General features: G+C 42.0%; 1 protein-coding gene across 1 annotated transcript in view; it reads left to right on the top strand.

Moving 5' to 3' along the window:
- The window catches only part of SPON1 (spondin 1), a 258,114-nt gene that overhangs the window by 51,377 nt on the left and 179,424 nt on the right, over positions 1-27,313 (top strand). The window contains exon 3 of the mRNA XM_047070588.1: positions 21,819-21,952. Coding sequence (XP_046926544.1) covers positions 21,819-21,952 — 134 coding nt within the window. The remainder of the gene's footprint in view (positions 1-21,818; positions 21,953-27,313) is intronic.

Below are 27,313 nucleotides of genomic sequence, written 5' to 3' on the forward strand. Positions count from 1 at the left end.
TTGTTTGGTTCATGACTGTGTGTCGTGGGGCGATCGGCACTGAATGAATGAATGAATGAATGAATGAATAACGGGAAGCTGTGTTTAGGAGGAAGCTGCGTTGACCAAGATCGCAAAGATATAGGAGTTCGGTACCAACAAGACCCAGGGTGACCTCAGGGAGGAGGTGGTGAGTCAAGGGTGAGAGCATAGATGCTGCCATTTCCCAGGACGTGGACAGCATGAGGAGAAAACAGGCCCAAAGCACTGGGATCTAATCCATGGCTCTGTTCAGCCCTTCTGAAACAGGCAGCATCTGAGAGCAGAACCATATATTTTAGAACGACAGGGGGATGTCTGTGCCATTGAGCTGTGTTCTACAGGAGAAAACCAAGGCCCAGAAAGGTTAAGTGAGTTCCCCCAGAATGAGTGTCTTTGACTTCCTGCTCTGGCGCTGGCTCCTTCCTCCAGGGACCTAACAGTGAGGCTATTTCTGATATAAATGAAGTTGTGCAAGAGGACATTTATTGGATCCCTGAGAACCCATTTCTTTTGTGTAATGTGACTTGTGCTTGGAAAGTTCACTGATCACCCATGCCCTTTATTTGTGAGGAACAAAGGGACTAGGAGCATAATTAACTCACCCACATCTCCCATTGTCCTTAAATCTTTTGTGCAAGCATTGATTGTTGTTTCTATTGTTGCAAGCAGGATTGTTCTCTTGGCAACAAGCATCTGGAAAGAGAGCTCAGCAGGGGGCTCAGCAGGTGACCCTGTTGAAGTTTGACCTTAAGGTTCAAGAATGAAAGAAAAAGGCAGAAAAGCACTAATTGAGCGCTGGGTCATTTTGAATTGGTTACCAGGCTAAACTATAGAATGCTTTGGGAGAAAAGACTTTTGGTTATTTTCAAGTACAGTTAGGAATTCAGGAGTATCAGCCAACTGAGTTCTCGAGTACAGGCCCTCAGGGGATCCAATTTAATGAATATTTAAGAACAACTTATTGTGAAGATATTACAATTAGCACAGGTAAATGGAAGCTTCAAATGTGCTCTTGGAAAACAGCCTTTTCTCACTTTTATATCTTAATCCTTACTTACTCATACATTGTTGTTTACTCTGAGTTTTTTTTTTTTTTTTTCTTCCTGGGGGAAAAACGGATGTGCTCCGTAAGGGAGGACGGGCAGAGGAGAAAGCCTGAGATTTACGATCAGTTACAGCTGGATAAAATAGTGACTTTGTCCTGGGGCACCTGGGTGGCTCAGTTGGTTAAGCATCTGACTTTGGCTCAGGTCATGAACTCATGGTTCGTGAGTTCAAGCCCCAGCTTGGAACCTGGATCCTGCTTCAGATTCTGTGTCTCCGTTTCTCTCTGCCCCTCCCCTGCTCACCCTCTGTGTGTATGTCTCAAAAATAAGTAAATGTTAAAAGGAAATTTTTTTAAATAGTGGCTCTGTCCTTTAGGAAAGCTGTGTGTTTCTCGGGAACTCACTAACTCCCCTGAACCTCACTTCTCTCCTCTGTAACAAAGGATCATGCTACCTATTTCAGAGGGCTGGTCTGCTGATTTATCAAAATCATGTTTAAAAGGCCTGGCACACGGCTCAGTAAATTCTAGCTTCTTTCCCCTAAACTTCTGTTCCCTCACTGTCTGAAAATATCAAGTGATAAATTACTGAAATCTTTCAGCAGGGGAAGAGCAGGCAGCGTATTTGGCTCTTCACTACCTTTTGCAAATACCCTGAACTTTATCCGTAGAATCATCTCCCTTCCTGTGGCAGAGTACAGAGAAGCAAAGGTGAGGAGCAAAATTAAAAGCAAGTTCATGTTGGTTCACATGGAAAACCAGTGGCCACGGAAGTCCTAAGTTTATCTCAGCCTGTTGGTCACTCTTTTCCTTCCTAACTCTTTAAGATCTCTGGGTAGGATCACGTAGGATGCGGGCCCAAGGGAGCCACCAAAGGCTCTGGAGAGGAGCATGTTTAAGAGGGAAGCATGGTGGTCAGACCCGAGAGTGGCAGGAGATCATGTCCGGGAAGTTGGCAGGGGACAGGTCAGGTGGGGAATTTCAGGCTGGCATCCCCGTGTTTGGATTAAAAAAAAATGTCTTTAATGGTTACTGATTTTTGAGACAGAGAGAGAGAGAGAGCATGAGCATGAGTGGGGGAGGAGCAGAGGGAGAGGGAGATACAGAATCCAAAGCAGGCTCTGAGCTGTCAGCACAGAGCCCGATGCGGGGCTCGAACTCACGAACCGTGAGATCATGACCCGAGCCGAAGTCAGACACTTAACCAACTGAGCCACCCAGGTGCCACACAACCCCCCTTCTCCGCCTCCAGTTTGGATTTTAAATGCAGTGGGAAGCCATTGGAAGTCTTTAAACAGGGAAGTGACATGACTTTGACTTGTAATTTTAAATGTGCACCCTGGCTTCTGCAGGAAGATGGGATTGCAGGGGTTAAGTGTGGAAGCAGAGAGAGAAATTAGGAGGTTGCCGCTGTGGTTTGTGGAGTGTGGGTGCTCTGGGGTGCTGGAGAGAGATACTGTGGAGGCACACCTGGCAGGCAGTCAAGGGGAAGCTTAAATAAGATAACATAGTGAAGTTCCGTGCGTGTAGTACACATTTAACAAATGTGAGTTCCCTTCTTCCTGGGTGCTACAACTATATCAACAAAATGATGCTTTTAAATTCAATTGGATTTTGGGGGATGATACATTAATAGCTACATTTTCTGAGCTGTGGATTTGCTCTTTGGAGCAAGGGCTGACCAGGAGATTAAGGCGAGCTCTTGCTGACCACAGCATGCCTATTGGGAAAACTTGCCAAGGGAGGGAGAAAGTAAAGAGAGGCAGGAAGCAGGGAAAGAAGGAAGAGAAGTACAGAAAAAAGCTTGGAAGGAGTGATCCAGGGGCCTCTTGGCAAATAGGAAGATGCTGCGTGTGGAAAGTGCTGGCATCATAGCCAGATTTGCATCCTTCAAAGTGACCATATAGGATGACAGGGCAGTCGGCTGTGATTCGAACTAGGAAGAATCCTGGAAGCCATCTCACCCAGTGTCCTCATTTGAGGAAACTGAGATCCAGAGAGAAGTGACTTGTGCAAAGACATATAGATAATGGCAGATACAGGGCTGATTGCAAGATGTAGTGGAAAGAGATTGATTTGTAAATTAAGAGAGACCAGGGGCATCATTTATTCAGTAAACATGTACTGAGCTCCTGTTCTGAGACCAGCTCTAGGTGCTGGAAACGGTGAGATGAAACAGACAAGGTCGCTGCCCCCGTGGAGCTTACCCCTAGTCTCTCCTTTTACAGCAGCTCTGCCATTGAGGTCAGTGATTTCTGCCTCCGTGATTCAGTTTCGCCTTCTCTGAAAAAGGAGTAGTAATACTTCTCTAATTTTAATTAATTCATTTATTCATTCTGCAAAGATTAATTAAGTGTATGTGCTGTGTCCAGCACCACAAAGGTGCTGGGGCACAAAGGTAAGCAAGGTAGACCCAGTTCCTTCTTTTGCATATGAGGGACTAGACTCAAGATGGTTTTCATCCTAAGTCTCCATCAAAATCAGCCAAAGACTTTGCTACCCTGGCCCCATTTCCAGAGCTTCTGGTTCAGCTGGTCTGGGGTGGGAGCAGGTACAGAGTTTAGCACACCTGGCTCAGGGTCTGGAAGCCTTCCCAGAGGAAGTGGCACGTAAAGTGAGACCACGAGCAGAAGCCGGTCTAGCAGCAAGAAGGAGAAACAGCATCTGAGAGGGAATCGCCGTGAGAGTTGGAAGGGTCACAAATGGACACTCTTAACACAGTCCATGGCCAACGAAGAACACTCAATCTATTGCTGCTTTTCTGTTCCTCTCTCTCCCTTTGTTCTTCCCAGCCCCATGCCCTTCCAATTCATGTTCTTTCTCCTACAATACACTGTGTTGACAAGACAACAGCTGATTTTCTGGCTTCTAAGAATTATTTGGGAGAGCTTCTTCCTGTAGTCAGTGAGCCTGAGCCAGGGAACTCACATCTTGGCTCCCTCCCTACTGCCCCCAACTCAGGTGCCTCACTAGAGCAGAAGGGATGCCTCACACCCTTTTCCGCATTATCTTATCAGTTTGCTCAGCCCAACCCTCTACCTTTAGGCAGACAAAATGCATTCTCCTCAGATATTTGATTTGTTTTGCAAGTGCTTGGTACCCACTGGTCAGTAGTAACCGCATTGCATGTGTTTGACAAACAGCCACTATGAGTTACCACAAATCCACTTCCTTAAGAAAGATCCTTAGTGTTAAAATCTAGCTAGATCAAAGCTTGGCATTTCCCCAAGGCGTGGAGAAGTTCACAGACGTGTACCATATTCTGTAAGATATAATAAGTCCATGCACGATGTCTGCTGTTTTCACACTAAAACAAAACAAAACCAAAACACGAGAGGGGACGCTGACCTGCTTTTGTATCCTGGAGAATGAAGGCATTCAATGACCCATTTAAGCCTCTTGTGAAATAACCTTCAGCAGTACCTTAACCCATCCTCATGGTGAGGGGATAGGGGAGGAGGGAGCACAATTTTGCCCTGTGTCGATGTCTACTGACTAAAGCAGAGTACAACCCAAGCACCATAGATAAGGAGAAGACTGGGGTGTTGGGGAGAAAAATCAGTCTTCTGCTGGAAATGTCATTGTCTTATGCTAGGGTAGGGGAGAGTCACAGAGTCTTACATTTCTGTTTATAATCTTCTAAATGCAATGTAAAAATCGCGTTATTTTTCCTGCCTGTAAGCTAGCCCCATCCTTTTCCTCCTACCCCCTCCCCACTTTTCCTCATTTTGGTCATGTTGACATATGGGTGAGACCAGAAACAAAGGTTTCTGGCTCATCCTAACAACCATCTGTCCACACTTGCCAGTGAACTAAATTTGCCAAGAACTCCCACGCCACACTCTTGGGAGAGGCAGGCTGATAAGCTTTTGCCTCCAATAAAGTCCACAGCTGCTGGTGATCTGGGCAGGGTGGTGAGGCCGAATACATGGGGAACTGTAATCCTCATGGAGACAGGGCTGGGTCCCTCTCTGCCTAGATGTGCTGACACTGTAAGAATGACAGAATGAGGATGGGGAGAGGGATCAACTCCGATGTTTAAAGAGCCAGAACTGCAAATAAAATCTGTATGGGATCCTTCCCTCCCCCCCCCACTCGCCCCCCCCCCCCCCACGCCCCAGCATCTGACTTTACCAGAATCCTCTCTCCAAAACTCCAAGCCTTCTCTGGGCACACAGGGTCTTTCTGGAGGCTGGTGATGTAGTGGGAAGGCCACTGGTTTAGAACCAGACTAACCTGATGTGAGTTCACTATCAGCCTGGTGAATCTGAGTAAGTGACACCATTTTTCTGAGCCTCAGTTTCTTCTGTGAGATGGAATATATATTCCCCTCTCAGGGCTGTTGGTGGACTTTAAATGAGCCAACATGGTGAATGCGTATAAAGTCCAGCACGGTGACTGGGACACAGAAGGTCCTCAGCAAACTTGAGTTTTCACTCCTAACTTTGTCCTTTGCCAAATGAAGTCAAACCACTGAAAGTCCTCTTCGCATTCAAGAGACATTCATTTGTCCACGCCAGAAGGTGTCAGCGCAATATGAAAAGGCTTCCTGAACAGCTACAGGCAGAGCAGGAGAGAGGTACACTTTGCTGAGCTGATCATAAATCTGAATGAAATAATTATGTAAAGTATTCAAGATCAATTCAGTGAGAAGATGCCTCATCTGCCTTGATGGGCTTTTCAATTACTCATTTTTAGTACTGCATTATACCATTCTCTGGCAATAATTATTAAACATTTCCACTGTATTGCAATATAAAACTTAAAAGGCTGATTTATTTCCTGGGCACTAGACTACATAGTATAATGTTCCCCAATTAGATGGTTCTATTTGTTTAAGCCTATTTATCAGAGTGATTTTCTAGCATTGAGTCAAAACTGACACAAGCCCCCCAAGTGGAAGATGAGGGGACAACGAGTTAGATCCAGTGGAATTAAGCACTAGCTTTGGGGTTCTGGGGGATGTGAGCCCAGGCTCCCACTTCCTAGTCCCTGTTTCTGAATTCACAGGATTATTGGGATGATTATGTGGAGTAGTGGATATGAAGTGTTAGCAACAGCATAGAGCATAGACTCAATAAATGATGACATTATTGCCGTGACTGTGCATTCTGGGATGCCCTATATTTCCCATGTATCAATCACTTGCTAGGCTCTGGGCCCTACGGATGCCATCAGGGCCCTTTCTCTGATTGTCTCTAAGGGAAGTCACAGTTATTGCGCACCTAACCCTTCTAGGCACCTGGGAGATCTTCCTTTATCAGCATGACCCAGCCATTTACAGAGAAGGACACTGAGGCACAGAGAGGTTAATTATTTTTTTCAAAGTCATTCAGTAACTAAGAAATCCAACCCAGGTCTGCCTTGTTTGAAAGCCCACGCATCGTACTCTCTACCACCCCCATGCTGTCTTTGAGGACCCCAGGAGGCATATTTCACTTGGTTTGAAGGGGAAGTAAGTCTTCCTTCTCTTCCTGGTTCTTCCAAGGGAGATGGCTCTTCTCTTACTGAGGATTACTTACGCCTGCTAAATTACCAGTTCCCCCCAAGTCCATCTCTGTCTGTCTTAGCATCTCCAAAGTAGAAGGTGAAGTTCTTTTGTTTTTGTTTTTTTTTTTAAACCAAGGGCTATACTGTGGACAGATTGATCAGGCAACACACACACACACACACACACACACACACACCAGCTCCACTGGAGCCTGCTCACTGTACTTGAAGCTCCCAAGCCAAGCTGGATTTAGGTTCAGGCCAGCTGGCTTGGTGCCAGGATCACAGTCTGTAAGAATCACTAAAACATCACTGGAAATGTAACGAGATGAGAGAAAATGATCTTTACCAGAACTGTCGAGAGCAAGCGTGACATGACAGCAATGATATTTATTATTATAAACAACACACCATGATTGTAATACACATAGTGATAGCATTGTGCCAGGAGCCTCTGTAACTATTTTACATACGTTAACTCATTTAAACCCTTCCAGCCCATTGAGGTTGGTACTGTTATCAGCACCTATTTTACAGATAAGAAGACTCCTTCCAGAAAGGTTAAGGAATCGGCCAGAGTCATACCACTAGTAAATAGGCTGTTGGATTCTCCCAGGCCCTTTACCATTGCCTCCTACTAGGTGTGCTTAAGTGACCAGAGATGGTGTCTAGGCTCCCTTCCAGGCTTCTTTGTTGCTAGGTGAGGTGTGCACATCCAGGGCCAAGACTTGAACTGCTCAGGGCAATAAAGAGAGAGTGAGAGTTGAGCTAGCAGTCTTCCGGCCTCCTCCTGCACAGCGCTCAGCCTCTCCTCCAAATGAATGTTGGGCAGATACTTAGAGAATATCATTTTGAAAGGAGGGCAGATTATCAGCTTGCACAGGGCACCCACGTGTCCTGGTCCAGCCCTGCTCCAAAGTCTGGCCCGCTGTGTTTGCTCTCAGTATGTGCAACAGCCCATATAGCATAGAGGATTAATCTGCTTTTCAGCAGGGAACACAATCCATTAGCTCTCAGGACTCAACCTCCACGGATCAGAGGCCACGTGCCCAGAACAAGGTGACAGAAGGGCCACCGACAATGCTCATGGTCACCTCTGCACTGCTCCTCCCCCAGGTTGTCACATGCTTCTCAGGTCTGGGAGGTAGAGTGCATGCCCCTGGCAAAGGGAAGATAGAGCAGAAAGGGTAAATGACATGAATAAAATGAAAATAATCTGTTGAAAGAGATGCTAGTGTAGGAGAGGATGCCAACAACTGGTGAGAGGATACAGATAGGCACTGAGAGGTGAAGGTCTTTGTACAGAAAGAGGGCAAGATTTGGACCCAAATCTTCACGACTAGAAGAGGGACTGTCAAAAGCTATCCTGGATGATGCAGCCAACACAGACATTCAAATAATGTTTCTGATGTGTTAGAAAAACCTGTAAACATGTGGAGGCTCCCAGAACAAATGGAAAAAACAAGACACAACATTACACAAGCAATATGAACACGGCTATCTACACGTTTCCAAATATAAAGAGAGAAAAGTCTAGAAGGAAACAAACCAAAACTACTGAGATAGTGGGGGACTTTTCTCCCCTTTACTTTTCTGTCTTTGTAAACTTTTCTAAAATACATTTATCCTGTAGAGCAATAAAGGCAAAATCCTCATTTTAATTTTTAAAAATCTGTATTGAAAGCTCTTTCATAAAGCAAAGCAGCTGTCTTTCTTTCCATGACTTGCACTAAAAAAATACACATGGGAAACTAGAAAGAGGTTATTTAATGACTGGGATTATTTTCTTTGGACTCTTGCTTAGATTTTACTTAAATGGTTCAAAATCTCTTCCTGGAAAGATCAAGCAATAATAACGTACATTAATTTCACTCCCAGAAAAATTAAAGATGTGAAATTTAGCCATAAGAGATGATCAGAATAGCCTAAAAATTGTAAGCAACAGAATGTTCAACACCCTGAAGTTTGTTAGGTTAAAGAGTGGACTATCCATACTATGGGCTATTATGCAATCATAGAAAAATTTTATTGAGAGATACACTGAGTACAAAAGAAAGTAGTTCATGATGTGCTATTGAGTAAAAAAGCAGGTCACAAAACACTAGCTACCCTATTTTCTAGAATGGCATATATTCCTGTGCATATATGTATAATCTGAAAAGATACACATCAAAAGGCTAATAATGCTGTCTTGGGGGTAGTAGAATTATGAGTAATGTCTGTTTCATAATGTTTTCTTCTCTATGTGTTCTAATTTTCCTACATTGAAGAAGTACCTCTTGCATAATAATAATGAAAAGTTTATTCCTGCTGCTCTTCACCAGGATCTTCTCCTTTGGTATTAATATAATTTGCTAGCGTAAGGTATTGGGGGAACACATCCCTTCAGCTACAATATACTGAGGGCTTGTTATAGGTATTGAATGCTTTGTGAATTTATTCTTTATGTCAACCAAGCAAGATGGGTTTTATTATCCTCATTTTTCAGATGAGGAAAACTGACTCATAAGGCCAAGTGGACTTGGCCAAAGTCATCCAACTGGAAAGTGGTGGAACCGAGATTTAATCCAGATCTATCTGACTCAAACATTCACGTGCTTTCCATCTACAACACTACTTCACACAAATGTCCAGAGAAAAAAATAAATATTTATGAGATGATACCAAAGGACCTATCTTCCCTCATTCTCCACCATAACTGACCCTAAGTGTTAGTGTCACCTGCACTTTCTGATGCAACAATCCATATTTAGATGTACTACTGTTCTCTCCCTCAGACTCAGCTCACCCACTACCAAGATCAATAACGACTTGAGGACAGAATGCTTAAGCAACCACTGTCCCAACTGAGGATTATCACATTACTACCCCTGAGAGGCATCCTTGGTTGTGATGCCCTGTACTGACTACTGGGCTCCTAAGTTGTTCCCCTACTTTCATCTCACATCCCCTCAACAGAAGTCCCTTCTTAAACCAAGGCCCTAGTTTCTAAACCTACCCTCTCCTGCCAGATGTGCCCCAAGACCATGCTCATGGGACCACTTTCCTGGTGCGGATGCCATTCCAAGTTCCTGTTCCAAATATCCAGCTTCTCCTTGGTTCTCATGTAGGAACTGGAGCCCTGACCCTGACCACCAGCCCTGATCTCTGTCTGAAGCTCAGCTTCATGAAGATAAAGGTCCAAGATGCCACCTACATGAACTTCTGGATAGTATTCTCTCAGATGTCCCACTGCCATGAGGTCCACCCACTTGTTAGAATGCTTTGAGACTCCATCTGGGATCTTGACATTGTTTAGGTTATTCTCTTGAGGCTTATGTCTGCCATACCAGAAAGGGCGAGACAACCTATCTGGAGAGAATATAGATCAGAGTTGAGGAGGGGGATCAAGATTAGATTTTTAAAAAATTTCTTAACGTTTATTTATTTTTGAGACAGAGAGAGACAGAGCATGAACGGGGGAGGGTCAGAGAGAGAGGGAGACACAGAATCCAAAACAGGCTCCAGGCTCTGAGCTGTCAGCACAGAGCCCGATGTGGGGCTTGAGCTCACGGACCGCAAGATCATGACCTGAGCCGAAGTCAGACGCCCAACCGACCAAGCTACTTAGGCACCCCAAGATTAGATTTTTAAAAAGAAGTATTGTGTATTCAAGTCTGAAAAGAAAGTGATGTCATAAATAGGATGAGGGAAGAGTAGACACCCTAAGGGTAAAGGCAGGTCATGAGGCACCTTTCAAAATGGGTATGGCATGTGATTCAGGACTAAGAGTGTGATTAATGAAAAGTTCTGAAAACTTTTGCAGTCATGCTGATGACATAGCTTAGAAAGCTAGTATTGAAAAGTCTGCTCATGACCAGATGCCCAACGAGTTGCCTGAACTATAGGTTGCTGAGCATTCTGGAAATTAAACCTGGTCTCCCTGTTTGAACCTGGATTGCTGTACCTGGCTCACTTGGCTAGATGAAGACCAGTCACAGGTCTCTTAAGCTCTCTCTTGAAGGGAGCCAAGCAGCCTGCTTTACCATCAAATCTCTCCCAAGTGACTTTAAACTTAAACTTAGCGGGGTGCCTGGGTGGCTCAGTCAGTTAAGCGTCCCCGCATCGGGCTCTGTGCTGACAGCTCAGAGCCTGGAGCCTGCTTCGGATTCTGTGTCTCCCTCTCTCTCTACCCCTCCCCCACTCATGCTCTGTCTCTCTGTCTAAAAATAAATAAATATTTTTAAAAATTTTTTTAAATAAAACATCCTTATTTTCGAAAATTTAGAAATACAAAAGGCACAGAAAGGAAAGAAAAATCACCCATAATACTACTACCAGACACAACCGCCCATTGTAATATGTCTTAATTTTTTGGTCTCAGGTAGTCAGGAAAAAAAATCAGAGATTGAAATGAGTGGTGAAGGCTTTATTTAGTCATTTGGAGGATGGCTAACGTGGTGGCTTTACTCAGACCACATGGAGTGTGGAGATTCTGGGAGACAAGGGGAGACTAACCTGGACTTGGACAGATTAGTTAACCCATCTACATCACAGTTGTTTCTTCAAGGGTAGCTTAATGATCCTTATCAGTTATTTTTAGTGGGGTGGGGGGGAGGGATTGGAAACCATATATGTAAAGGCCTTGGCCAATATAGTGCTCAAAAATGGTAGCTATTATTATTATTACAGTTAAGGCTATTAATAACCATCTAGAAAAACAAAGAGCAGGTTTTCATAGACCCAAGGCTTATTGGAAGAAGCTGATATTTTCTGAAAAGCAAACAACTTTGGGAGCATTCTCTGAATCGGAATAAACAACCTTCTGTTCAATGCCTAATTACCATCTGGTAACTGAGGTTGTGGATAAACAACCGTATTTACCTGAGGTGGCTTCGATGTCTTGGAAAACATTCTTTGTTTCAGTACTGGGCCAAGGGTCTTAGTCTTATCCCCCATTGGAATCTTTGCCAGAGGCAACTGGAAAGAGCACAGGCTTTGGCTTCAGACAGCGCTAGGTCAGAATGGATCATTCTGAGCTTCATTTCCTCATCTGTAAAATGGAAATAATTATTCCCATCAAGGATTCAATTATGCGACCATACTAAGTATCTGGCACATAGAAAATGTTAATTAAATATTAATTACTTTTGGCTTTTCTGATATAGTCACCTAAAATCATCCCAAAGTTCTTAAATGTTTAAAAGTTACGAAAGTTCTCTGTGACTGCCAGTAAAGGGGGTTCTAACCGGAATCCGGGTGCACAAGTCCAAGAAAGTCACATTGTTTAGAAATCTACCCTCACATCAACAAAGCTGCAAAAGGGAAACTAAGCACCCTTTAAGAAAATATGAAGCAAAGTACTATTTACATTTACCAAGTACTTATGTGTGGAGTGGGGTATTTAGTTGTTATAGGCCGTATAGGCAGTATATGTGGTTCCGTGGGACTAAGCTTGACTAGAGAGAAACTTCTTACCTAAGATAAGGGGATGGCACTATTAGGAGGGACTGTGGCACAGGGAAACAGCATAAACATTAGAGCCAGGTAGGGCTCAACCCTGGCTCTACCACTGTTGGACTTGGACAGGTTAGTTAACCCATCATGTCACAGTTGTTTCTTCAAGGATAGGCTTAATAATGCATACCAGTTTTGATGGGGGGGGGGAGTGGGGTGGGAATGGAAACCATAGATGTAAAGGCCTTGGCCAATACAGTACTCAAAAATGGTAATTATTATTATTATTATTATTATTATTATTATTATTATTATAGTTAAGGCTATTAATAACCATCTAGAAAAACAGTCCCAAGTCAGAAGGAAGTCCAAGGAGTTGTCTAAGAGAGCTAAGGCAGATATTATAGCCCGAACATAGAGCTGGGAATCTCACAACCAAAGGGAGGAGGCAGGTATACCTAGTTATGTATCAGGCTCTGTGCTATGTAGTGGGAAAGCAAGGAAAAAAAAATACCAAAAGACATCATGCCTGCCCTCGTGTAGCTTACAGGTTATAAGAGAAGTAGCCATTAATCAAGCAAACAAATGCATGTAAAATTAAAAACTAAAGTGTCTAAAAGGAAAGAGATGTGTCCTGTGAGAACATATAAGGGAGGGAATTGCCACGTGGAAGAAGGCAGGGAAGTCTTTTCAATGAAAAAATAAGTGAGCTGAGGTTAAGTAAAGGATGGAGGGGAAGGAAGAGATGAGAGAGGGAAAGAAGGAAGAAGAGGGGGAGATGGAGAGAGGGAAAGGACGGGAGGGAAAAGGAAATACGAATTTGTCAGGCTTTGGCAGGAGAAGACACAAGTCCAGTGTAGCCAAGTGCAGAAAACAAGGAGGGAGATAGCACGGTATGAGGCTAGAGAGGTAGGAAGACAGAGATTCAAGTTTGTTAAGGATTTCCGTCTTGGTTCTAGAAGCAATGAAAAGCTTGATTCTGGAAGCAATGAAATTGTTCTAAGGAGGGGGATATTGTAATTGTATTTGTGTTTTTGAAAGATCACTTTGGCTTGCCATATAGAGAACAAATTGGAGAAAGGCAAGAGACAAGGTACAAAGGCTACTTAGAATAACTTTATATTAGTTCAGATTAAAAATGACATAGCTTAGTCTGGGGTAGTAGTAATGATGGTTGTAGGAATTTAGGAGATATTTGGAAGGTAAAATGGACAGCTACTGTATGTGAAGGGGGGGGAGGGAGGAAAGAACCCAGGTGGACATCCAGTGTTTCTGACTCGCACAACTGAATTAGAGCCAGGCTAGACAGAGGATAGTTACGTTAGTTGCTGACAAGGTGGATTTGAGGTGGTTTTAATCCAACAGGAAATGCAAATAGAAGATAGGAGGTCAGAGATACATGTCTGGAGACCAGAGGAATGACCAAGGCTGGAAAGATAAACTTGTGACTCATCCACACATAGGTAGTAATTAAAGCCATGAGTTGGATGAGATCACCTGCAGAGACAGAATAAAGTCACAACTGGAGAGGGCTTAGGACTAGCCTTGAGCCATTTCAGATTCAAAGACTGGTAGAGGAGGATGAGCAGCCAAAGAAAGTGGAGGAGACAGGAAAGTGGAGGTGTCGGTAGGACAGGAAGGAGCTATGACACTAAAGCCAAGCAGAGAGAGAGTGCTTCAAGAAGAAAGACTACATAGTATTTACTGGATTAAGCACTGCAGAAGGCACTGATGGTCTTAGCTAGAGCTGTCTGGGTACCGTGATGTTCCCCAAACTCCTGGGATTGGGCTGAGAATAAGTGGGAGGTGAAGTGAAGGCAGAAAGCCAAGCCAATGCCTTCAAGCATTTCGTGACAGAGAGGGAAACACTGTAACTGGGGAGAAATGGAGGAATCACTGAGGATTGCTTAATTTTTCAATGGGAAAGACTCCAATGTGCTTAATAGGCTAAAGGGAATGATTTTGTGGGGGCAAAAGTTGAATCTGGAGGGGCAAGATGTAATTGTTAGAGTCAGGTAGAAGTGATGGGAGCAAAGCAGAGATGTAGGCAAAATAAGACTCCTCTATTATAAACAGCAAGAAGGAGGACAGGGTAGATGCAGCCGAGAAAATGAAGGACTTTACATCTGATGACTTCTGTTTTTTCCTGTAAAGTAAGAAGCAAGGTAAAACAATAAGAGTAAAGAAGAGAGATAAAGATCAGAGGTTTGGGGAGAGTGGAGGAGATTTGAGATCATCGTTGTCAAGAATGGGAAAGTAAAATGATAAATAGAAAGTATTTTACTAGAGTCTAATCTGCTGAGGTTTTATCAGATACACAGAGCAGTATAGCAGGACAGACTCAAGGCTAGGAGTCAATTAATATAGGAGACAATCAGTCTTATCACGGGGTGAGCAGTTTATCTTAGGTTAGGATTTCGTCACATCAGGAAGATACAATGACAGAGAGGTAAGGAAGTTTTTAGAGTTTGTATATTGTATATGTAAAAATAAAGACTTACAAGAAAATAACACAGGGGCGCCTGGGTGGCTCCGTTGGTTGAGCATCTGACTCTTGGTTCCAGCTCAGGTAGTGATCTCACGGTTTCATGGGTTCAAGCTCCCCAGGACAACACAGAGCCTGCTCGAGACTGTCCCTCTGTCTCTCTGCCCCTTCCCCACTTGCACTCTCTCTGTCTCTCCAAAAATAAATGAATAAACTTAAAACAAAAAAGATAACACACTGTTGACAAAGACGAGCTAGGAAAGGGGACTTGCCCTTCTAGATTTTAAAATATATTACAGTGCTGTGGGCAGGGGGTGGGCAGGAGACCAAAATGGAAAGCCCAGAAACGTGTTTGGGAACGGTATAGGATTCGGTTGAATATATGCTCCATTTGTCTGGGAAAGTCTCAGTTTTGCCTGTTATTCCAGAACAATGGTTAGTAACACCCTCTTCATCCTTGTTTGGACAATAAACTACATTGTCATCCTATAGATGACAGAGGTGGCATCATAAAATCCCCCCCAAAATGGGGGAAAGATGGATTAAGTAGTGTGAAAGTAATTCACGGTGTGGACTTCTGGTGTCCCATCCCACATGTAAGAAGCTTGGAAGTCACCACTCCATTCTAACAGCAAGTAAAGTCATCTGTAAGCTAAAGAAAGTCAAAAGTAAAGAAAAAATCCTGAAAGAAACCAGAGTGTGTGTGTGTGTGGGTGGGTGGGTGGGGGGGACACTTACCTATATAGGAATAAAGATAAAAATTATATCCAATTTCTCCTCAGAAACCATGCAAATATGAGGAGAGTGGAGTGAAATACTTAATGTGTTGAAACAAAATACCAACTGAGAATTCTGTGCTCTCTGAAGTTATTCTTCAAATGTGAAGAGGAAATAAAGACTGTCAGGCAAATCAAAATTGAAGGAATTTGTTGTCAGTAGACCTGTCTTGCAAGAAATGCTTTAGAAGTTATTTATAGAGAAGAAAAATAATATAATTCAGAAACTTGGATCTTCATAAAGAAGAGCATCAAAGAAGGAATAAGTGAAGGAATAAAATAGTTTTTATTTTTTGTTATTCTTAACTGAACTAACAGATAACAGTTTGTTCAAAATAATAATAGCAATAATACATTCAATTATGTATGTTTACATCTATATACATGCTACGTATAAGTGAAATGAATGACAACAACAGTGTAAGGGACCAGAGGAAGGAACTGGGAATCTTTGGTCATTATAAAGTGACTGCACTATCTGTAAAACAGTATAGTGTTATTTAAAAGTAGGCTTGAACTAGTTATAAATGTATACTATGAATTCTAGGACAACCACTATAAAAGCCAAAAAAAAAAAAAAGGAAGTATAATTGATTTGCTAAGAAAGGAGAGAAAATAGAATCATATAAAATGTTCAAAGCCAAAAATGACAGAAGTGTGAAAGGCAAAAATAAAAACAAAAAAGGGCAACCAATAGAAAATAAATGTGGCAAACATTAATCCAACTATATCAATAATCACCTTAAACATGAATAGTCTAAATATACCAACTAAAAGACAGATTGACAGAGTGAATCAAAAACAAGACCCTGATGTGTTGTCTATAAGAAATTCACTTTAAAAATAAAGACACATATAAATTAAAAGCAGAATGATAGAGAAAGATACACAGTGCTAACACTAATCATAAGAAAGAAAGAGTAGCTGTAGTGATATCAGACAGAGCAGACTTCAGAGCAAGGAATGTTATCAGGAATAAGAGGAACATGACATAATGATAAAGGGTTAAGTACTCCAAGATGACATAATAATCCTTAATATGTATGCACCTAACAACAGAGCATCAAAATATGTGATGTGAAAACTGGTAGAGCTACAAGGAGAAATAGATGAATCCACTATCATAGTTGGAGACTTCAACACCCCTCTATTAGAAATGGACAGATCTACCAGTCAGAAAATCAGTAAGGACATAGTCAAACTCAACAGTACTATCAATAAAGTGGATATAATTGACATCTATAGACTACTTCATCTAACTATAGTAGATTACACATTCTTCTCAAGCTCACATGAAATATTCACCAAGATACACCATATTCTGGGCCATAAAACACACATTAACAAATACAAAGAAATCATACAATGTCTGCTCCCAGACTACAATGAAATTAAGTTAGAAATCAATAACAGAAAGATAGCTGAAAAATCCCCATAAACAGCACATTTCTTTTTTTTTTTTTTTTTTATAAATAGCACATTTCTAACCAACACATGAGTCAAGGAAGAAATTTCAAAAGAATTTTAAAAATATTTAAACTAAATGAAAATGAAAATACAATTTATCAAAATGTGTAGAATATAGCAAAAGCAATGCTTAAGGAAAATTTATAGCATTGAATGTATACATTAGAAAAGAAAGGGGCGCCTGGGTGGCTCAGTCGGTTAAGCTTCCGACTTCAGCTCAGGTCATGATCTCACAGTCTGTGAGTTCGAGCCCCACGTAGGGCCCTGTGCTGACAGCTCAGAGCCTGGAGCCTGCTTCGGATTCTGTGTCTCCCTCTCTCTTTGCCCCCTCCCTGCTCATGCTCTGTCTCTTTCACTCTCAAAAATGAATAGATGTTAAAAAAAATTAATGAAAAAAAATAAAGAAAAGAAAAAGGTCTAAGAGCAATAATCTCAGCTTCCACCTTAGGAAACTAGAAAAAGAAAGAAAATTGCATCGAAAGTAAGCAGAAGAGAAGTAATAAAAATGAGAGCAGAAATCAATGAAATTGAAAACAAGAAATCAATAGAGAAAACTAACAAAATCAAAAGATTGGCTCTTTGAAAAGATAAAAAAAAAAAGATGAACCCCTAGCCAAAATAAAATAAAAAGAGAGAGAGAGAGAGAGAGAAAACAAAAATCACTAATATCAGAAATGAAAGACGTAACATTACTATAGATCCAATGGACACTAAAGGAATAATAAAGGGCTGTTATGAACAACTCTATGCCCATAAGTGTATAACCTACATGAAATGGACCAATTCCTTAACAGACACAATCTGTCAAAACTTACACAAGAAGAAATAGGCAGTCTGAATAGACCTGTATCTATTGTATCTATTAAAGAACTGAATTACTAATTAATAACCTTCCAAAACAGAAAGCACCAGACCCAGATGGGCTCACTGGTGAATTCTACAAACATTGAATGATGAAATTATACCAACATTCTACTTTCTAACTCATTCTATGATGCCTGTGTTACCCTAACACCAAAACTAGACAAAAATTTGCAAAAAAAGAAAAAAAACCCTGCAGACTCATATTTTTCATGAAGGTAGATGCAAAATTCCTCAACAAAAATGTTAACAAATCAAATTCAGCAATGTATAAAAATTACATATACCATAATCAAGTGGAATTTATCCCAGGTAATGCAAGGCTGGTTCAACATTTGACAATCAGTTAATGTAATCCGTCACTTTCGACAGACTGAAGAAGAAAAATCATGTGATTATTTCAATAGATGTGGAAAAAGCATTTGACAAAACCCAATACCCACTCATAATAAAAACCCTCAGCAAACTAGGAATAGAGAGGAATGTCCTCAACTTGATAAAAAGCATCTACAAACAAAACCTATACCTAATATCATACTTACTGGTAAGAAACTTGAAGCTTTCTTAGTAAGATCAAGAACAAGGCAAGTATGTCCCCTCTCACCACTACTTTTCAACATCATACTGGAAATTCTAGATAATGCAATAAGAGAAGAAAAGGAAATAAAAAGTTATACAGAATGGGAAAGAAGAAATAAAACTCTTTTTTTTCTTTGATGACCTGATAGTCTATGTAGGAAAATCTGAAAGAATCAACAAAAAACCTCGTGGAACTAATAAGCAATTATAACAAAAGATTAATGGTTGCCAGGGGTTGGAGGGAGGGGAGCATGAATAGGCAGAATACAGAGGATTTTTAAGGCAGTGAAACTATTCAGTATAATACTGTAATACTTACTTCAATGGTGAATACATGTCATTATACATTTTTCAAAACCCATAGAATATACAGCACCAAGAGTGAACCCTCATGTAAACTCTGGACTTTGGGTGCTGATGATGTGTCAGTGTAGGTTCATCAGTTATAACAAATGTACCACTCTGGTGTCAGATATTGGTAATATAGAAAGTTGTTCATGTGTGAGGACAGGGAGTCTATAGGAACTCTGGACTTCCTCCTCAATTTTGTTGGAAACCTAAAACTACTCTTCAAAAATTAAGGTTAGGGGCGCCTGGGTGGCTCAGTCAGTTAAATGTCTGACTTCGGCTCAGGTCATGATCTCACGGTTTGTGAGTTCGAGCCCGCATCAGGCCCTGTGCTCTCGGTTCAGAGCCTGGAGCCTGCTTGGGATTCTGTGTCTCCTTCTCTCTCTGCCCCTCCCCCTCCCCTGCTCACGCTCTGTCTCTGTCTCTCAAAAAATGAATAAATGTTAAAAAAAAATTTTTTTTTAAATTAAGTTTAGGGACGCCTGGGAGACTTGGTTAAGCATCTGACTCTTAATTTTGGCTAGGGTCATGATCCCAGAGTCTTGGGATAGAGCCCTGCCTCGGGTCTACGCTAAGCATGGAGCCTGCTTGAGATTCTCTCTTTCTACCCTCTGCCCCTCTTCCCTGTTCGCTCTCTCACTCTCTCTAAAATAAATAAATAAATAAATAAATAAATGTGCTAATTTTTTAAATTAGTTCATAGTGTGGAAAAAGTGGAGTTGGAGCCCTATTCCATCATATTAAAAAATAAAATCTAAATGCATTGAAAACCAAAACACGGAAGGTAAAGTTATAAAGCCAACGGAAAAAAATATTGGAAAATATCTCTGTGGTCTCAGTTAGGCAAGACCACAAAAGTGCAAGCCATAGAAGAGAAATTGGTAAATTTGACTAGATGCAAGTTATGTCTATTAAATGAAAAATTCCAAAAGTAAGATTAACAGCTGGGTGACAGATATTTGTAAATGATTGGGGATTCATATCTAGAAAGTACTACAAATCAGCAAGAAAAAGACCGGAAAATCCACCAGCAAAAATTCTGATGAGGCAATTCACAGAAGGAGAAACCTGATAAATTTGTGAAGAGCTGCTCAAAGTTGCTAGCATTAAATGAAAACAAGATACCACTTTACATCCATCAGATGAGAAACAATTAGAAAGCCCAATAATCCTAAGTACTGGTGAGGATATGGGAAAATGGGAACACTTGTGACTAGCTAATAGAATGAATGGTGTAGACATTCTGTACAACGGTCTTGCAGTACTTAGTGAAATTAATATGTTTATATTCACAACCCAATAGCTTTGCAATCCCACTCCATGGTTTATATTGCTAAGAAACTCTCATGTGGGTTCCCAAGCAGAGCAGCGTGAAGGTCTTCATTGCAGCATGTTTGTGGAGGCAAAGATCTGGAAGTCAGCTGACTGCGCCTCACTGGGAAAATGGATAAGTAAAATGTGGTCTGTGCATGCAGTGGAATACTAGGCAGCAGTCAGAAGCAACGAATTACGTTCACATACGGTAACAGTGGCATACGGGCATTCCCACTTTTTGAAAGTTCGCTTTCTACCACCCCGCTTTTACACAAGACCTACTCTAGTGTTGTGTGTTTTCACCAACTGAGGGAGGTCCACAGACGGTTTTCACTTTCGTGAAAAAAGGCAAGAAGTGAAAATAGCATGCAGCATTTGTTGGGCAGTGAGCTGTTCGGAGGCAGTGCACCCCTGAGCAGCGAGAGTGGCCTGGCCAACCTCCTTCCCCCGGAACAGTGCTCAGCATCCCCGCATCAAGCCCCACGGCTTTGAACTGTATCTGTGAGCATCTGTGTTTCCTCTTGATTTGTTGTGTGCATCTGTTAGCAAGATGTGCCTCAAGGTGTCAGAAGAGCCTTAGAGACGTTATTTTTGGGGTCTGGGAACGCTCAAAAAATTTTCCACATAAATTAATGGTAACTGCTTCTTTAGTTTATGCCATGTCAGCTTACAAACGGTTTCATAGGTATGCTGTACTTTCAGATAGTGGGGGACACCAGTGAGGGGCGCCTGGGTGGCTCAGTTGGTTAAGCCTCCGACTTCGGCTCAGGTCACGATGTTGTGGTATGTGAGTTCGAGCCCCGCGTCGGGCTCTGTGCTGACAGCTCAGAGCCTGGAGCCTGTTTCAGATTCTGTGTCTCCCTCTCTCTGACCCTCCCCTGTTCATGCTCTATCTCTCTCTGTCTCAAAAATAAATAAACGTTAAAAAAAAAATTAAAAAAAAAAGAATGTAAAGATGAATAAAATAGGAGATTGCCTTTGCTTTGTCCAGTGATAAAAATATATGATGAACTAAGGAGCTTGAGTGACTTCATTTTTTTTTTTTTTTGGCCTGGTGTCCTAAAAGGAATATGAATTTTTAAAAGTAAAATAAGTACAATACAGATATTATCTTATTAAATTGCATTTGAAGATTAAATGAGTAATTCAGATCGTATCTAGCACATACTAAACACTCCATAAATGTTATCGATTATTGTTATTAGCACTACTCATGACATAGCTCCTGCCAGTCGATTGGAGTTGGCATGAAAGACCAACTGAATTTAGATGATTTCCCTCAAGAGATCCCTCCAGGTCTAACAGTCTATAACAGTACTAGAGGGATAGGCAAGTCTCGGCAGCAGACCCAGAAGCAAGCAGGAGATATGCTGAGTCTTGGGGAATGGAAGTGGCTACCAGGTTTTTTTGCAGTGTCCAAGGAAACCTTGATGGTTAACTTGGGAGAACACCGATACAATGCACAAACTAGGAAAGTAGAGACCGCAAAGTAAATAGTGCCATGAAGCTTAGAGAGAGTTTAAGTACTTCGGTGTACTTCCTCCAAAGGGGTGTTTTCTTCTAGCATTTTGATTTCACCTTATCAAACTGTAGCTGAATTGCAAATGTTAGCTATTCAGAGGGTGTTGGCTTTGGATTATTCCTTCCTCTTCTTCCTCCTCCCCCTCTTCTTCCTGCTTCCTTGAAGTGGGACCCAGCTTATCTTAGTGAACTAAGCAAGATCATCACCTAGTGGTCTGTTTCTCAAAGTGCTGACACAAGATCCTGGTCCCAGAGAGCAGGGAACATGTGCCAAATCCCTGCCCTCATGTTAATTCAACAAGCATTGACTGGGACTCTATGCCAGGCACTATTCTGGTGTCTGGGGATATAGAGCTGCTAACACAAAATGACAGGTTTAAAAATAAAATTAAGGAAGTGTCAACTCCAAAACTTAAGAGCCCTCCCGAAGTGACATTGCATTTTAATGTGTTTATTTTCCACTGGTTTTCCACAGATCATAGATGAAGAAGAAACACAGTTTATGAGTAATTGCCCCGTCGCGGTCACCGAAAGCACCCCACGGAGGAGGACAAGGATCCAGGTGTTCTGGATTGCGCCACCAGCAGGAACAGGCTGCGTGATTCTAAAGTAAGTAAACGAGGGATGCTTGTCACACTTCACTCTCCTTCCCTATGGTCTATCGAAGACTTCAAGGTGTGACTGCAGAAAGAACAGTGGCTTTGCTGGGGCATCAGATGAGTTGCATCATCTCTCTGCCCTTAGTTATCTTAACTCTGAAATGGGGCCAAGGGCCATCACTGATGAAATGCTATAAACACAACCATTCACCTGAATCTCCATTTTTATCTAGTTCAATGATTCTCATGGCCGCTCTCCATCTTCTCGAGATATCGATACTAGGGTTGGTTAAGGAAAATTACAAACCAGATGAGTATAATCTTTGACTTCCTCCATCTGGAATTTAACACCTACTGTCCTTAAATTGTGGTAGGCTGACCTGAGACCCAACTGTAACCTCCTTGGCCTCTGGCCCTGCTTTATAATTTTGTCTTCTTCCTCCTTCCCTCAAAATTGTCCTCTTGGGCCACTTCCTCTCTGGTCTCCTGATCCTCCCTTTGGTGAGTTGCGATGCATTTTAAGAGATATTAACTTAACCAGCTGGTGGTTTTCCTTTGAAAGGTAGCATTATCTCAAACCTGTGTCTCCAAAATGGTATGCCATAGAATGATGTTCAGGGAGATGTAAATAAGTGGGCAGGAAACCAATTTCTACAGTTAAATAAGTTTGGAAAATGCTTTATATAGATTCACTACATATATTAGCATATTTAAGGTTTTGCAAAGTCCTACTAAAACGATATCTGTTTAACTTGGTTTCACCAGCGTTTCCCAAACTTATTTGACTCCTTTTTTTCTGAGACATATATTAACATTCACAAGTTGGGCAAATGCAGCCGTAACCTATTTTAAATAGATTTTAAAACTTTATAGAGTGATCCTGAGAATTTTAGGATTTCAGGCAGGCAAATTGTCATAGGTAGACAGGGCTCCAATCCCAGCATCTAAGAAGCCATTTTCCCATGGAGGTAAGGGGCTAGGACCTCCCCAATCGTCTTCCTCTTATTTGAGTCCTCCTAGGGCCTTATTTATGTATTTGGTTCATTTGTCTACACTTCTGGCAGGTGGACATTTCTACAGTCTTACAACTGTGGTTAATTCCAGCCCACTTCTGAGGAGTGGCTGGTAAGGAGGTGTTCCAACTAGACAGTCCAGCCCCTATATCTCCTGGACTCAGCTGTGCCTGGTTTACGGAAAAAAAGCCTACAGAGGTCTCTGGAAGCCTCTGTCCATTGCCCAGGCCCTGCCCTGTCTTTGTCTGGCTTCCCTTTGCTGCCATCTGTCTATATGTCACTTGTGTCTTACTTCAATGCAAGCTGAACATTCTTACTCAGACTTCTTGAGACGTTTGTCTCTTGGCACTAATCTATATCAGTGAATTTTTAAAAAAACACAATGTGGGGCGCCTGGGTGGCGCAGTCGGTTAAGCGTCCGACTTCAGCCAGGTCACGATCTCGCGGTCCGTGAGTTCGAGCCCCGCATCAGGCTCTGGGCTGATGGCTCAGAGCCTGGAGCCTGTTTCTGATTCTGTGTCTCCCTCTCTCTCTGCCCCTTCCCCCGTTCATGCTCTGTCTCTCTCTGTCTCAAAAATAAATAAACGTTAAAAAAAAAATTAAAAAAAAAAAAAAACAACACAATGAGCAGTAGAACTTTTCAAAATAAAACCTTATATACAAACCCCAGTATAGAACATGTATCTAATATCTAGTTGGAATATGGGAGAAGGCCTGTGGAAATAAAGGCCACTGAAATGAGAACAAATCGGGGCTACTTATCCAGTGCTCTCTATATAGCAAGGGAGTCGGCCGCCATCACTAGCCTTTGGCAGGGATTCAGAGACTGGCAGAGGAAAGCTTTATAGGGGGAAAAAAGGGCAGACTGCTGGTGTGTTCTGAATGGAGGGTAGGGTATTAACATGGGGAAGTTGGAAGCAGGCTAACTAAAAGCAGAACATCTTATGTGATTGGTTTGGAAAGCATGTTTGGCTTTCTCTGGTTGGTCCTGAGTTGGAAATAGAGGAGGCAGTGGGGGCAAAAATTAGAGGAGCTGGTGGTCATTGACAAGTACCAAATGTCACGACAGGGATTGTGGTTTGGCTTCCCAGGCCGGTTGCTACAGAGGTTGGGGTTAGAGTTCTATTGTGTGGTCACATGTGACCTGACTTTTGTCCATGAGCACTTTCAGTGTCTCACTCTGGAGACTCGGTTCCCAGCGTGGCTTTTTGGTTCCCACACTCTGGCCCATGGCTGCCCGGTTACTCTGCAGAGCCTGGGGCTCTGAAGAACATTGGAAAACATGAGATTTATGTGATGAGTCTTCCTGCTCTGAAAATCCTTATCCTTCTTATCCTCCTGGCTCCGATCTCTGGTTTTCTTTGACTTCTTGTTCTCACAAACCAGAAGTGTTTCGTCTTCCTGGCAGAAGCCAGAAAGGCATCTCTTGTTTACCCGTTAACAATGAACATATGTGAACATATGTTTATCCATTAACAGTGAACAAGTGTGGCTTGTTCAGTCGCTCGTTCTTTCAGCAAATGTAACTGAGCTTCTATTCGCCCACGTGTCCACGATAGATAGACAACTGAGGTATACTCTTGGCCCTTGAAGTTCTCATGGGCCAAATGGAAGAGAGAGAAAAGGTCAGCGAGTCCTTTCTAGGTACCAGTAACTCGGCAGCACAGCTAGCACGTTTTATCAGATATAATCTTCAGAACAAACTACCCTCATTTGACAGAGGAAGTCCCAGGAAATGAAGGAAGTTTCTTGAGTCACATGTCCGTTGCATTCCAAAGCCCCATGTTCTTCCTTTCTCTTGGTTTTTGTTTGTTTGTTTTTGTATGTTTGTTTGTTTGTTTGTTTGAGAGGGTATCTAGAGCAGCAAATCAAAGATATCCCGCACAGATGGGAAATCAAAATTTACCTATGTTTCCCAAAATGACTGATTAGTTGTCCCACCTCCGTTTATTGAATAGTTTGTCCTTTCCCCTAATTGTGTGAAATACTGCTTCATCAAATATAAATCTTTACACAGGTCCGTTCTGTTCTGCTGATCTTATCTATTTCTGCGCAAAACCCACACCATTTTATAGCATAATTTTATTTTATGTTTTGATAGCAAGTCATTGCTCATTAATCTTCTAGTTCAAAACGTTCATGGCCATTCAAGCAGATTCATAATTCCAGACGAATCGTAGAATAAGTTTGTTTTAGTTCAATAAAACTTATATTGGGATTTTGAATGGTGTTGCATTGAATTAATAGTTTAGTGTGGGAAATGTCAGCATCCCTACAATATGTTTTCCCAGTCAGAAGTATGGAATATCCCCTATTTATTCAGATCTTTTATATCCTTCAGTAAAGTACACTGATTTTTCTTCATTGAGATTCCATTTTTTTGTGTGGCTTTCTCCTCATAGGTAGTCTTGTTGCCTTTGTGAGTGGGCTCTTTTTTCCTGTGACACTTCCTAATCATTAATTGCCTGTGTTTAGGAGAGCCACTCATTCTCATACCCCGAGTTTGGATTTGGACACTGTTGAACTCTCTCGATAGTTCTTATGGCTTGTTCTTTCATTCTTTTGGGAAATAATGAATGAGTATACCTTGTATTTCCTTTTCATGTTTTAGTTTATTATCTATCACCTCTATTAGACTACTAAATAGTGCTGTTCATGCTTATTCCCGCCTTTAATGGGGATACTATTATATGTTACTTTTAAGTATGACATGAAGTACGGACTCCAAATTGATGCTTTAATCAAGTTGAGAAGGACTCTATCTCGCTGAGAAAGTTTCCTCCTCTTTCTTTTTTTTTTTTCTTTTTTTTTTTTCTTTTTTTTTTTTCAACATTTATTTATTTTTGGGACAGACAGAGACAGAGCATGAACGGGGGAGGGGCAGAGAGAGAGGGAGACACAGAATCGGAAACAGGCTCCAGGCTCTGAGCCATCAGCCCAGAGCCCGACGCGGGGCTCGAACTCACGGACCGCGAGATCGTGACCTGGCTGAAGTCGGACGCTTAACCGACTGCGCCACCCAGGCGCCCCCCTCCTCTTTCATGTAGGAGGCAGCATTTGGGAAACTGGCCAACTATAGTATACTAGCATTGAGAAGGGCTCAGGTTATCAACAATGATCCTGACTTCCAAGATATTTTCACTCTAGTTGTGGTATAAAAAAAAATACATATGCAAAGGTTAGCAAGCCCCAGACAAACATGAACTGGGGACAGTAAAATGTGGTTAGAAAGAAGATGAGTGAGGAATGGAATAAGGGGAGCACCAGAGTTTCCAGGAAGGGTTAGTTCCTATCTTAAAGGCTAGAGTAGGCTTTGCCTAAATGCACAAGGCTATTCCGGCCCAAGGGGTGGCCCTGGTGAAATTGAGGTGAGAATCTGGAGGTGAGCATAAACACGGCAGCCCGAGAGACAGACCCAGTGAGATTAGAAGGTCTTCGGGGGCCAGTATCCATTGCTGAATCACGGAGGTCTTCCAGTGTCAAGATAAAGAGATTGAATTTGATTCAAGAGGAACAAGGGAGCCATTAGTGGGTATTAAATGGTGGACTGACAGGCTGGGGGGAAAGTTCATTAAAGAGTTAGTAAGGACATTTAAGTCTGGCAGCAAAGCTCAGGGCAGATGAAAGGGGAGATTCTGACTTGGTTGCAGAACGCTTGCTTGCAAAAGGAACATTTGTGTTGCAGTGTTTGGTTAATATTCCTGGTAGAATAAGCTGCAGAGTTTGCTAAATGTCTGTAGATGACAGCTCGGAAGCCTGCTTGGTTACTAGTGTTCCTTTGCCCAGGAGGGCAGGAAGGGAAGCACACAGCAATTATGACTTTCCTTTTGGCACAAACCTGACACCATTTCCATTTTCCATTTGGATGCAAAGATTTGAGCATTTCTAAATTACAGGCTTTCCAGGCAGACCTCCTTATAGCCTTCTCCCTACAAACGAATGACCCAGCACTTAAAGTTGCCCTGGCAGGCCATCATGCTGCCGGAATGCTGTAAACATTATAGCGAAGGAGCAACTGATTGAAAGAAAAGGCCCCCTGTGAACAGAACAGATGTGTGCAGACCCCACCAGAGGGAAATCTTGTCCCCTTAAATCTGACGAAAATTTTGTCCCCTGAAGTGATCCTCTCTTTTCGTATGTTTGTAACCTTTATTACATGCATTTATAATTGGATTTCTGACACCCATTCATAACTTTTGGGGAGGGTCCGAGATGTGGATCCTCTTGCTCCTGGGGAGATGGTTACTTGATGAGCCATTTGGGGAATTCAGCCTTTTGAAACAATGCAGGTAGTTAGTACTCAATAGGCAAGAGCCAAGCCCTGTTCTAGGTGCGTTACAAATACGTATGTAGTCCTC

This window comes from Lynx rufus, unplaced genomic scaffold (assembly GCF_022079265.1).
Source record: "Lynx rufus isolate CCGP_SWC_20201006 ecotype Redwood Valley unplaced genomic scaffold, mLynRuf1.p SCAF_9, whole genome shotgun sequence".
Lineage (NCBI taxonomy): Eukaryota > Metazoa > Chordata > Mammalia > Carnivora > Felidae > Lynx > Lynx rufus.